The sequence below is a fragment of the Electrona antarctica genome (assembly GCF_951216825.1).
Source record: "Electrona antarctica genome assembly, chromosome: 17".
NCBI classification, from domain to species: Eukaryota; Metazoa; Chordata; class Actinopteri; order Myctophiformes; family Myctophidae; genus Electrona; species Electrona antarctica.
In genome coordinates this window covers 36,230,007-36,242,470 of record NC_136798.1, presented here as the reverse complement: position 1 = coordinate 36,242,470, position 12,464 = coordinate 36,230,007, and the positions used below count along the sequence as shown (strand labels likewise).

Sequence of the window (12,464 nt, the reverse complement as noted above, 5' to 3'; positions counted from 1 at the left end):
TGAAGGCGACCTTTGCATTCGTGGCACTGCGTCCCCCCACTCCTCCTCTCGGATCAGAACTGGTACCATTTTTTGTCTTTGCACTTCAGCATCATCTGGTAACACAGAGCAAAGTGTTGCAGAGTAACATGTCAATACTAAGCTGCACATTCTGTAATTGTAATAATTGTCAATTTCCTGCAGGGAAACCTCTTTAAATAATATTAATAATAATAATAATCATCATCTATATTTATATAGCACATTTCAAATACAAAGTGCTTTACAGTTGCCATACGGTAATAGAAAACAATCAGAGAATCAATTTCTGTAATTATCTGGCACACACACAGGGCTCAAAACGAGACATGGATATACTTCCCCCTAGTGGCTAAATGTAACAATTGCACATCCCATCCCAGACGTTGTCCCCTTACGTCATGGGCGTGTTTGGAGAAGTTGTCTGCACTGTTCATCATGAGAGCCGTCCTCTCCTCCAGCTCGCCCAGCTTCTGGCCTCTCTCGTCCAGTGCTATCCGGGCACGCGCCAGGTCCCCCATCACGCCAGAGGCTGCCCCTTTCATGCCCTCGATACCCCCGGGGCCTGGAATGTGCTGGGCTAGACTCCTGTTCGCCTTGCCCGCAGCCGTCTCACCGACTGGGTCGAAGGAACGAAGGTATGCAGAGATCAGAAGAGGGTAACAGACTCCAGTACAACATGCAGTGGTGGGGGGAAAAGTACTCACATTCTTTACTTAAGTAAAAGTATCAATACTGCAATGTAGAAATACTCTGTTACAAGTAAAAGTCCAGAATTCAAAGTTTACCTGAGTAAAAGTACAAAAGTATTGTTATCAAAATGTACTTAAAGTACCAAAAGTAGAAATGACTCATTATGCAGAATGTTCCATTTCACAAGTTTTCAAACGTATACAAATCTTTTGAAAATAGCAACATTTCGGCTATTCTCAAATGGCCGAAATGTAGAGTGTCGCAGTCCCGCCCCCTGCGAGGGTACCAGGAAATAATTCCCCATTCATTTTCCCCATAGACCTTTAAAGCCTCGGACAAGCCAACTCGGCAGGTGACAACTCATGACACATGAGATAATTAGAAAGACGAAAAAAAAGGGCAGGGTAGAACACTTTTTTTGTTGTTTTTCTTCTTTCAAATAATTTGTTCTGTCCAAAAAAATGAATTATTTCCTGGTGCCCTCGTCGTTCTGAAAGGTGGGACTGCGACGCTCTATAGGGCTGAAGTGGTTACTGTATGATGTTTTGTAATATTAATCCAAATCTACAAAATAACTAGTAACTAAAGCTGTCAAATAAATGTAGTGGAGTAAAAGTACAATATTTGGATCTGAGATGTAGTGGAGTAAAAGTAGGGTTGTCGCGATCACATGATCGGAAATCGGGGCCGATCCCTAGTATCAATATTATATCCATATCATGATATTAGAATGGATAATATTCTCTGTGATTTTAGATATTGTACTATTGTAAGTGTTCTATAAAAATCTAAATATCGGATCAGGAAAAATCAGTATTGGCAGATACTCAAAATCAAATGATCGGAATCGGATCAAGAGCAAAAAAACGTGATCAGGACATCAGGAAAAGTAAAAGTAAAGGAAATTGGAAAAACTCAAGTAAAGTACAATTATACAACAGGTCATTTCGAGGAAGCAATCTGATTGGTTGAAACAGCCTTCTAGCCGTGGTTCAAACCACTCCACACCTAATCAAAACAAAGAATTCAGCTGCTCTGTTCTCCCAGAACACAGCAAACTCGGTGGCTAGGCTAGCTAGTTTCTTGGGACATTTGTGGTCGTAGTGACTACATCTGTCATTAAAAATATAAGATTTTTCAGCGATTTTCTTAGTTTTAAGGGTAACTGTTGTATAATTGCAATATTACACTCGAGGGGGTGGTTTAACATCATTAATGCACTTCTGCATTAATGACGTTAAACCACCCCCTCTCGTGTAATATTGCTTAAATCTATCTTATTGGTATCTATAAATGCACCAAGTCTCTGTGTGTACGTACGTGTGTACGTACGTCTGTAATCCACGTAACTCGAGAACCGTTCGCCCCACCGACTTCAAATTCGATACACGCGTTCATCACCCACACAGGGAGTGCAGTGCCCGGTGTGTCGAGTCCGTCAGATAGCCGGTTGTCCAGAACCAGCACAAAAGCCTCTTCCCGGGCTCTGGCCCTGATCACCCCTATATCTCCATATATGGAGCTGGCCTTTTCTGACATCTTAGTGATTGTTCTGACATCACAATGATGTTCTGACATCTGCAGAGACTCCATATTTGGGCATGCCTGACTGAACTCCATATATGGGCATAAAAGGGACACAGACATAATAACTGGGTGGGGCATGCATTTCCAACTTGATGGAGTGATTGATGAATGAATGCATAAACATATGGATGAAGGCTGGTGTGTGCTGGTTGCATGTCCATCTGACAGGAGTCAGAAAATGATACAACACCGGTTCCGTCTCCCGAAATCTGAACCAGATCTGCAATTTATTTGAATGATTGTTAAAGCACTTATTTAAATGTGTGAAATGATTAAGCCTCTAACGCCTATATACCATTGCAAATAGGCAAGCTATATGCTTGTCATTGTCACTTGGAAATAAAATAGTTGTGCACGTCCATTTATGCCGAAATCAAAATGTTATATTATCACAGGGATTATTTATAACCCTGATGTCACGGTGCGTGGTCAAAATCATCTCGCACATATATGTTTTAGCAGAGCCAATAAAGCACTGTTTGACTACTAAACTACATTGTAAACATGTTATATTGTTTTTAATTACGCGATTTTAATTGCTTGTACAGTTGGAAACATCCTACCAATTTCATATGACACATCGCCTTTCCAAAATATTTTTGTATGTATTATTTTGTAGTTTTATACCGGTAGTTATACATTTTTGGAGTGAATACATGTTTAGATGCCTGGAATCACACTGGAATGATAAAATGCCGGTGATTTTGCCGTACGCCCATTTATGGGTATAAATCCTGATAAATGAGGGCCTTAAAGGGTAGACTGGACCAGTAATGGTCTGGACTTAGCCCTTCGATAAGCCCCACCCACTCCACTCTGCGATGGCAAGCTAAGCTGTCCTTCTCACCCAATGAGATGCATGTTAAATGGCGGGATTTCTCCATATAAATAATCGATCATTTCAGTAGCAAGAGCTTCAAAATATCTTCTAAATCTAGTCAACAAGGCCTGCACTGGACAAATGTGCATGACATTATTGATTTCAATAAACTAGAAATACGAGGAAATGAGGGAGTATTCAACTCAATCAACCGTTCGACAGGAGTTTTCATGTAATGTACAGTAAGACTACGGTGATTCGTATTATTGCCATCGCCTGGGTGGGTCAGTTGTGTAACCCTACGTTAAGCTGTGTATGTGTTCAACAACACAGCCATGCAAAATAACATTGACATCTATGAGGTGTCGAAAGCTTGGCATCGTTAGCAACGCTTGCTAAACTATTTGGATTGGCACGGGACAATCGCTTTTGGGGTGGGGTTTAGCGAAGGGCCGTGTTTGTGTGATGTGAGTGACTGTCTGGTGTGTTGGACTGACATAGTTCCTCCCTGTCCAGTGACTGCGCTCCTCCTCCAAAGAAACCTTTGAAGAACCCTCTGTTCGGAGCCTCGGGCGTCTCCACAGGCGTGAACAGCTCACCCAGCATCTCCTGAAACACAGGAACACGTTAAACATTGTCCAGCATCTCCTGAAACACAGGAACACGTTAAACATCACCCAGCATCTCCTGAAACACAGGAACACGTTAAACATCACCCAGCATCTCCTGAAACACAGGAACACGTTAAACATCACCCAGCATCTCCTGAAACACAGGAACACGTTAAACATCGACCAGCATCTCCTGAAACACAGGAACACGTTAAACATTGTCCAGCATCTCCTGAAACACAGGAACACGTTAAACATTGTCCAGCATCTCCAGAAACACAGGAACACGTTAAACATCACCCAGCATCTCCTGAAACACAGGAACACGTTAAACATTGTCCAGCATCTCCTGAAACACAGGAACACGTTAAACATCAACGTGACACCAACAAAACAAAACAAAACAAAACAAAACAAAACAAAACAAAACAAAACAAAACAAAACAAAACAAAACAAAACAAAACAAAACAAAACAAAACTAAACTAAACTAAACTAAACTAAACTAAACTAAACTAAACTAAACTAAACTAAACTAAACTAAACTAAACTAAACTAAACTAAACTAAACTAAACTAAACTAAACTAAACTAAACTAAACTAAAATAAAATAAAATAAAATAAAATAAAATAAAATAAAATAAAATAAAATAAAATAAAATAAAATAAAATAAAATAAAATAAAATAAAATAAAATAAAATAAAATAAAATAAAATAAAATAAAATAAAATAAAATAAAATAAAATAAATCACAACAATAATTCCGGTGTTTGGGAACCAACCTGCAGGTTCTCACACGTCTCCTGGCTATACGTGATCCTCTGGACCTCGGTGGGGGAGGTGAGGTACATGGCCTGGCCCATATGGGAGAAACAGAACGTCCTGGCTATCCGCATGTCTGTCAGCGGCAGGTAGTTCACATCCAGCAGCGGTCTGAGGCCAGGCAAACTGGACCAACGGACACAGAGAACGCTTCAGATATTTCATATTTCTTCTAGATTATTATTATTCTTTTTTGCTCCCTAATACTGATATCATTCATATTCATATACAGTAGAAAGGCAACATGTAGTTTGTGTTGATGTCCTATCAAACAAAATGTAGATATAGTTGGGAGAAATAAAGAAAAAACAGAACTATGGTTATACAAGCAGTATATTTGCGGGCACACACACACACACGCACACGCACACGCACGCGCGCGCGCGACACCAGGTTGATTATCAATTATGTTTAGAGATGGATACATGAGAGGTGGATGGCATTATTCTACCCTTCAGTCTCATTCTTCTTCCCACTGGAGGAGAGACAGACAAGGGCAGAGTGCAGTCTCCCATCTGGGTGTCTGGTTGGACAAGGACACCCTCGTGTGTGTGTGTGTGTGTGTGTGTGTGTGTGTGTGTGTGTGTGTGTGTGTGTGTGTGTGTGTGTGTGTGTGTGTGTGTGCGCGTGCGTGTGCGAGAGTGCGTGCTTTCTTATTTTTGTCTGACTTTGCCAAATAGCCAGAACAAAAGGAGAGCTCTAATTGATTAAACAGTCTAATAATCCTCTTCCCGTCACAACAGTGGCCCACATTCATCTGTCTTTGCCAAAGTCTCAGACTTGCCACCTGGTGCCTCGTTAATATTGGCTTAATCTGGGAATTATTTTGTGATGGATTTTCCAGTTATGTCCCGCAATATTTGGTTGATTTAACCTTGAAGAACAGAGTTGAGTATATCAGAAACTGATAACTTTGTTGCACCCTTCTTCTTTCAGACTGAAAACTAAATTATGAAGGTGGTTTTCTTCATTCAATGTTCCTGATGTCTGAGTGGGTTAGCTCAGGCACGCACTCACTCATGCACTCACTCATGCACTCACTCATGCACTCACTCACGCACGCACGCACGCACGCACGCACGCACGCACGCACGCACGCACGCACGCACGCACGCACGCACGCACGCACGCACGCACGCACGCACGCACACACTAGCGGTAGGCCAAACAGACAACAGCATAATGTGAATGCCTCCCAAGACATCCATCTATTTGGTCACGGTACATCGGCACAGGCGGCCAACCTCGCTAACCTGAGTGTCATGATGTGGCCGTTGGCGCAGAAGCACGCCAGGCAAACGCCGCTGCCCATCTGCACCACGTCGGCCCGCAGGATGAAGGAGCTCTCCGTGATGCTGTGCTTGGAGGCGCAGTTCTGCGAGGGCAGCGTCAGCACCTCGGCCTGCTTCTCCGAGCACACCACGGCGTACACGTGCTCGCTCAGGTCCTGGGACGTGGTGGGCGACACGGAGACGGGGCGCCTCTTGCGGACGCGCTCCTCGCCGTCGGCCGTGACGTTGGGCTCGTACCAGGGCTCGGAGGCCGAGGGCAGGATGGACCCCGAGGAGTCCAGGAAGGACATGCGCATGATGCTGCCCTTGAGCCGCACCAACATGCCTGTGTCGGGGTGAAAACACCGAAAAGGGACACTCGTGAACAATGAATCTGTTTTAACAAAGACCATTTTGACAGGTAAATGCAGTTCAGGGGTAATAACGTTAATTGTGGATGTGTTTCGTTTAGGTCAGTGGTTTTCAACCTTTTTTATATCAAGGCCCATTATTCATTCAGCATTTGAGCCACGGCCCACCGTCGCTCAGACCCAAAACTAAAGAATATTTTGTTGTTGGATAAGATTTTGTCCACATTTCTATGCTGTATTGATGTTGGTACCATAGGAGAGACAACAGGCAAACGATCAAAATAACAATTATTTTACATTGTCTAATTGTGTAGACTTCTTGTAAATTAAGTAATGCATGGGTCCATTTGGTTACCAACATTTAGCCGGGGACCACCTGGAACCCCCTCAAGGACCACTGGTGGTCCTCGGCCCACTGGTTGAAAGCCACTGATTTCGGTGTTTCTTTGTGTTAGTGTGAAGTTAACTGTACAGGAGCTGACCAGGTCTGCACACAGTAACACCTGTAAATCGCTCTGGATTAAGAGCGTCTGCTAAATGCCTAAATTCTTCACCTTCCCTCCCATTAGGCGAGTCAATCTAAAAAGGGGTGTGACCCAAAAGAATAATGCTTGGAATGGGTTCAGAATCATGAAAACCCCCCTAGTTTGACACATCACATGCTACTTAAAGCATAATAATAATATATAGGTTGTTAATGGTACCCTAGCCTGGGGTCCACCTATGCTTTGTATGGCATAGGCAGCTAAAAACGTCTGGGTTCCCAACTTTCAACCCCTGAATTTACCACAAATTATTTCATTGACAATTTTTAATGTTTTTTGGATGACCCTAAAGAATCATAAAAAAAACATTGAACGACTACTATTGCAATTTCTTTTGGTTCAAACCTTAGATCAGGGGTGGGCAACTGGCGGACCGGGTGCCACATGCGGCCCACACTATCACTTAATGCGGCCCACAGGTTAATATCAGAATACTGATATATTTCAGCTGTTGCAATTCCAAACATGACCCACTTTAATTACGCTTTAAGTCTATATATGTAGCAAAAAAAAGTTAATTACTGGTATTAAATGGTATAAAAATTTTACTTTTCAGGATTCCAATTAAAAAATAGCAAAAAAATATTCAGGATTTGAATTCAAATATAGCAAAAATAGCTGATCTACAAGCTCAAAACGCGTTTTGAACTTGTAGATCGGCTATTTTTGCTACAACAAAAATATGCATGTGGCCCATCTGGAGTGAGTGTGGAGACGTGAGTGTGGAGACATAGTGGCCCTCTACATCCTCAAAGTTGCCCACCCCTGCCTTAGATTGACTGGCCTACATCGGTCCCTCCAAACATACCACTGGGCACAGCGATGACAGGCTGCAGCTGCCTCTGTTCGCCAGCGGGGGGCAGCGTGATGGTCACGGCCAACACCGTGCCCAGGGAGGTGCCCACGTACAGGCAGGGCGTCAGCGCGCCATCCCCCTTGCGGGCGTAGGTGTCGCAGAAGTGGAAGGAGGTGATGGCCTCGCGCGACTCCTTGTCGATGCTGGTGACGCTGGAGGAGCGCGAGCGGCTGAACGAGTTGTCCCGGTGGTCTAGTGGGTTAGCGCCCCGCGGAGGACACACGGACAGGAGGACAGCACGGAGAACACAAAGAGAGGTAAAGCACCCGCACACAGCGAGAAGCCAGTGGCGCTGGAGGGGGGGGCTGAGGGGGCTGCAGCACCCCCTGGTGGTGGGGAAGACTTTTTTTTTCTTTTCTTTTTTTACATTTTCTATATATACACAAATATATCTATTACAACTAATGTATTTAACTTTGGGGAGTAAAGTAGTATGTAAAGTAGTATGCTAAATAACAAATTTTTAAACCAAATTAGACCAAACCAAAAGTTTGCGCGTGCAAAGAACGCCCCAGAACATCAGGCCCCCTTGCTATATTCCAGCGCCCCTGCACAGGACAGACGTAGAGGATTTATACATTTACACAATTGTGGAAAAACAACATTGATTACACAGATGAATGACAAAAATTCAAGGCACAAATTCAAATAATATTTGAAAACATATAAAAACAATGAGCAGGTTAAGAGTTAATGGTCAATACACGTATACATACATTTGATGTGCCCTCAAGTGAGCAGCAACAATGAACAGACATTTCCAAAACTTCTACAAAATGTAACGTGCCTTCTGGGCCTAATTATACCAGCTGTGAAACAGGCAGCCATATTGTGTTTATGACCATATGTGGCTTAGTTAATATGGCACTGAAAATGGTGATGCAATGACTTTATCTCCTTACAAACAGAATAATCCCAAAGAACGTTAGGTTCCAGTTGCAAGGTAAATGTAAATATATAAAAGGCATGGTTGTTTTTTTATCTGTGGGACAGATGGAGCGCATGTGATATTAATTGTTATTTGGCAAATGGACAGGAAGACTTGGCAAACCAAGCACAGACCCCTGGGAAATGTTTGTCACTTTGATTTTACAACCTTCAAGTTTGACTCTTGTGTAGCAGTGCCAACAGTAGGGTTTAAAATGCATTACAACAGCCTACCCAAACAACCGTTCAATTTGTACAAAGTACAAATTGGAAAAAAAAAGTACAAAGAATTGTGAACCTTTTGGCACTTAATTTCACCCCTCAAAAACCTTCCTTTGAAGTTTCTTGAATCTTCAATACAAAAACAAAGCTAGATGTACTTTCAGTGGATCGAATTGAGAGGTCTTTATGTCTGTCACCTAAATGGAGAGAAATGTATACAGATTCTTTTTTTATTTTTTTTTATTTGACACATTTTAAAAGAACCCAGAGCAAAGAGACGGAGGAAGACAGGGGCAGACAGTATGGAAGGCTCTGTGGTGAGATGAAGCGCAGGACAGTTTAGCTAGGCACCTAGAGTAGAACACCCCACTGTCAAAGAACAGACGTCCTTGAGATCAATTCAACGTACACTGGGACACATTACATTGAATGCAGAGTCCAGATAAGATTCGATATTTCAGGTCGAGATCAGATTTGTTACATTTTGAAATGAAAACATTTTTTGACGTTAAATCGGCAGGGTGTCTTCAGTAGGCTCTACACTGTCGAGCTAAAGTAAGATCTGATTTCATTGTGGAATTGTGGAACTTTCCAAAATTTCCAACAATTGTAAGGTTCATATCAACCTTTATATTATTAGACTGATGTAATGTGGTGAAGTCCAGTTGGGGTGAATAGAACAATTTCACACAATGTTTTTCTTTCTTTCCTTTTTTTTTGTAAACACGAAGTTAAGGCTTACCCAAGTCTGGCTTTAGCTCAGTAGGCAAACTTAATTTCCGTGACATCCTTGCTGGAAAAAAGAGAACACCCCTCTTTACAAACAGACATCTACTCTAATACAAGATGCCATGCAAAGCTAGCTAACTACCACTCCATAAGGGTTGTGCATGAAGAAGATAAAAGTACACAAAACAAACAAGAAGCTTTGCAATACAGTAACTGGGCTGGGGATCTGCTTCAACGACTACAGAGAAGCGAAAATGCTTTACACAGACGGGGAGACACTGCGTAAAGACAACCCTGTAAATCACCGAGGCATGCTGTGACAGACAGAACAAAGGAGGTAAAGCTCTGGCCGCATACGCACTGCCCTGGAAGAGAGGAGTGTGAGACGCATCAAACAGAATGGGTCAAAGGTCATTCAGGACTGGAGGGCCCTCATGCCAGAGGAGCATGCACCATGGACGAGGAAACAGGGGGAACAGGGAACAGGAAGTAGGAAGTAGGAAGCAGGAAGTGAGCAAGGATGGAAGTAGACAGTGGAAAAGACAGTCAAAGGCACTGGTCAGGTTATTTCAAGTCGACCTTTAGTTAAAAAAAAAAAGAGTTATTCAAATGTAGGTCTATTAATATTGATTTGCTTGTGACTGAAATGTCTAGAGCAACCTAGTTCCTCAACTCCGACTAGAGGTAGACAAAACACTGGTGCGGTTCGACAATTGACTGAAACTCTCAGCTTTGTGACATCATCATACAACGTACAGACTGTAGTGTAGACAGACAGCCAATCATGTGACTCACGGTGAAGACAGGGGAACTCTTGCAGCAGGTCACAACAAATGTCACACTCAGGCACATTTATAATGTGACACTCGTGCTACATACATGTAGCATGCAGTGTGTGTGCGCCTAACTTTGTAAAAGTGTGGTTTGTGCTCGTGCATTTATTCTAGTCTATTTCGTCTCCCTACTTTGCTAACCATGAAACGGTGGACAGACAAGGTTCTCTACAACAGTTCTACAACACCTTACCTCCTCTACCACCTCCATTGTAGAACTGCTGTAGATTGCTGTTTGACATCAACACTTTTGAGGGTGGGGAAGTAAAGTAGATGTGCCGTTAGAAACATCCTGGGGCTTGTACCACACTAGCAAGATGAATACCACCATTTACCATGACATTATTCAGAGTTAATCCATTGAGACCTGGAACGCATCCATGTCACGTTAGCGTTTAACCACATTAACCATTAACCCATTTTGGGGCGGGAACCCCTTTTGGTGTTTTAAACATTGTTATAATTTAGCTATTGAAAAATAGCAGATCTACAAGCTCATAGCGCGCCACCGAGTGGCGCGCTATGAACTTGTAGGCCTGCTATTTTTGAAAAATCGTTAAAATGTGCCTCAAATCTTTCCGAAAATTGTCATGATTTAGAAAACTTTTTTTTTTTTTAATTTCGACGTCAGGCCTGAATGGGTTAAACTACACACTGTGCTCTCTGGTTTTGTATACAGTAGGTTTAACGATAAATGACTTTTCTCGTAACCGCCGCGCTCTGACTTCTGGTGCGCTATCCTCTTAGATCAACATCACATAAACAAAGGTACTGCGTCACGCACAGTGGCAAGAGTGAGTTTAAACTATTTTTTTATTTTCTATATCAAAACAGTTGTTTTGTCTTTGCTGAAGATAACCGACAAGCTGCACACCTACAAGCGTCACGCTTGCAATATGTTGTGAGCTTGTGGTTCTGCTATGTTTGCCAAATGTTCGCCTCTCTTTGCAGAATATTCACAGAATAGGGCTGCTAGGGTTCAAGTACAGTATTTGGTGATAATTTGTTAACCACTTTCAACCTGGCTTCAACCTCGTTTGGACATGTATAGGCGAAAACATTCTGAACTTTTATGTTAAGTATAAATAAGTAGGTCGGTAAGTAATCAGGTGTAAGTGATTAAAATGTAACCACTTAAACCTGATCAAGTCATCAGTTTATACAACATACAGTAGAGTAGAAAAACAAACTAAGCTAAACTCTTTAATTCTGTGCACTAATCACAGCAGTAACATTTATTTTAACACCCTTATGTCTAACATTAACATTTCCACATGTATGCTATGTTGTTCATTATTTTATTTTCATTTTTAACTTTTGTCTTTGCCTCCCCCAGATCGGAGGGTGGGAGGGAGAATGGGAGGGCTGGTGGTCAAATGGATCACTCTTGGTCACTCTGCCTAACCACATGGGAGGGGATGTGTTTTCCCTGCCTGTCCTTTGTGATGTGAAGGGAAAAAAAGTGTCACTCTCACAACTTCGTAACTCTTTATAACTCTATAACTTATAAACATATATTTAAAAAAAAATGTCTGAGCGGCCAATCATGCAGAGACCCCAGAAAAGTCACCAAAAAAAAACCTTGTTTTCCTAGGGTACGCCCGCTTGCATGTGCCCCTTTCTTACCGCTTTGGCCTCACTCAGACCTTTACTGCACTGCATTGCTGTTGTTGTGTAGTGTCATGGCCGCCCCAATGCATTTCCAATGGAGGTCACATGGTTTGACACAAATTTTGTGTTGTGTGAGGGGGAGGGGGCAGTCGAAACACAGCTGAAAGCCATACAACAGACCATGTGACCTCCATTGGAAATGCATTGGGGCGGCCATGACACTCACAACAGCAATGCAGTGCAGTAAAGGTCTGAGTGAGGCCTTTGAGAGTTTTCTAGCAGTTTTAGATGTACTCTCAAACTTTTTTAATTCAGTAGAAGTAGTTTAGATGTCGGTACTGTAGATGTGGTAGAAACGGGAGAGAGGATGTCAAATGCAGTTTGCACTGTCTTTGTCCGCTTGATGTTCTTTTCCCCACCGATTCATTATTTGATCGTCTGGTTACGCACGGCGGGTCTGCCCCACAGGTACACCGCGCAGTTTTGCCCGTGCTGACAAGGCGTTTTCGAAGCGTCTGTGCCCGTAGCGACGTGTCTCAGTGTGATCA

At 42.6% G+C, this 12,464-nt stretch overlaps 1 protein-coding gene across 1 annotated transcript in view; it reads right to left on the bottom strand.

Moving 5' to 3' along the window:
- Positions 1 to 20: 20 nt before the first annotated feature.
- stxbp5a (syntaxin binding protein 5a (tomosyn)) overlaps positions 21 to 12,464 on the bottom strand; it is a gene marked incomplete at its 5' end in the record, with an annotated part of 168,772 nt that continues 156,328 nt past the window's right edge. The window contains 8 exons of the mRNA XM_079526402.1: positions 21 to 95; positions 417 to 637; positions 3,616 to 3,727; positions 4,512 to 4,677; positions 5,805 to 6,168; positions 7,547 to 7,828; positions 9,486 to 9,536; positions 10,499 to 10,552. Coding sequence (XP_079382528.1) covers positions 54 to 95; positions 417 to 637; positions 3,616 to 3,727; positions 4,512 to 4,677; positions 5,805 to 6,168; positions 7,547 to 7,828; positions 9,486 to 9,536; positions 10,499 to 10,552 — 1,292 coding nt within the window. The 3' untranslated portion in view covers positions 21 to 53. The remainder of the gene's footprint in view (positions 96 to 416; positions 638 to 3,615; positions 3,728 to 4,511; positions 4,678 to 5,804; positions 6,169 to 7,546; positions 7,829 to 9,485; positions 9,537 to 10,498; positions 10,553 to 12,464) is intronic.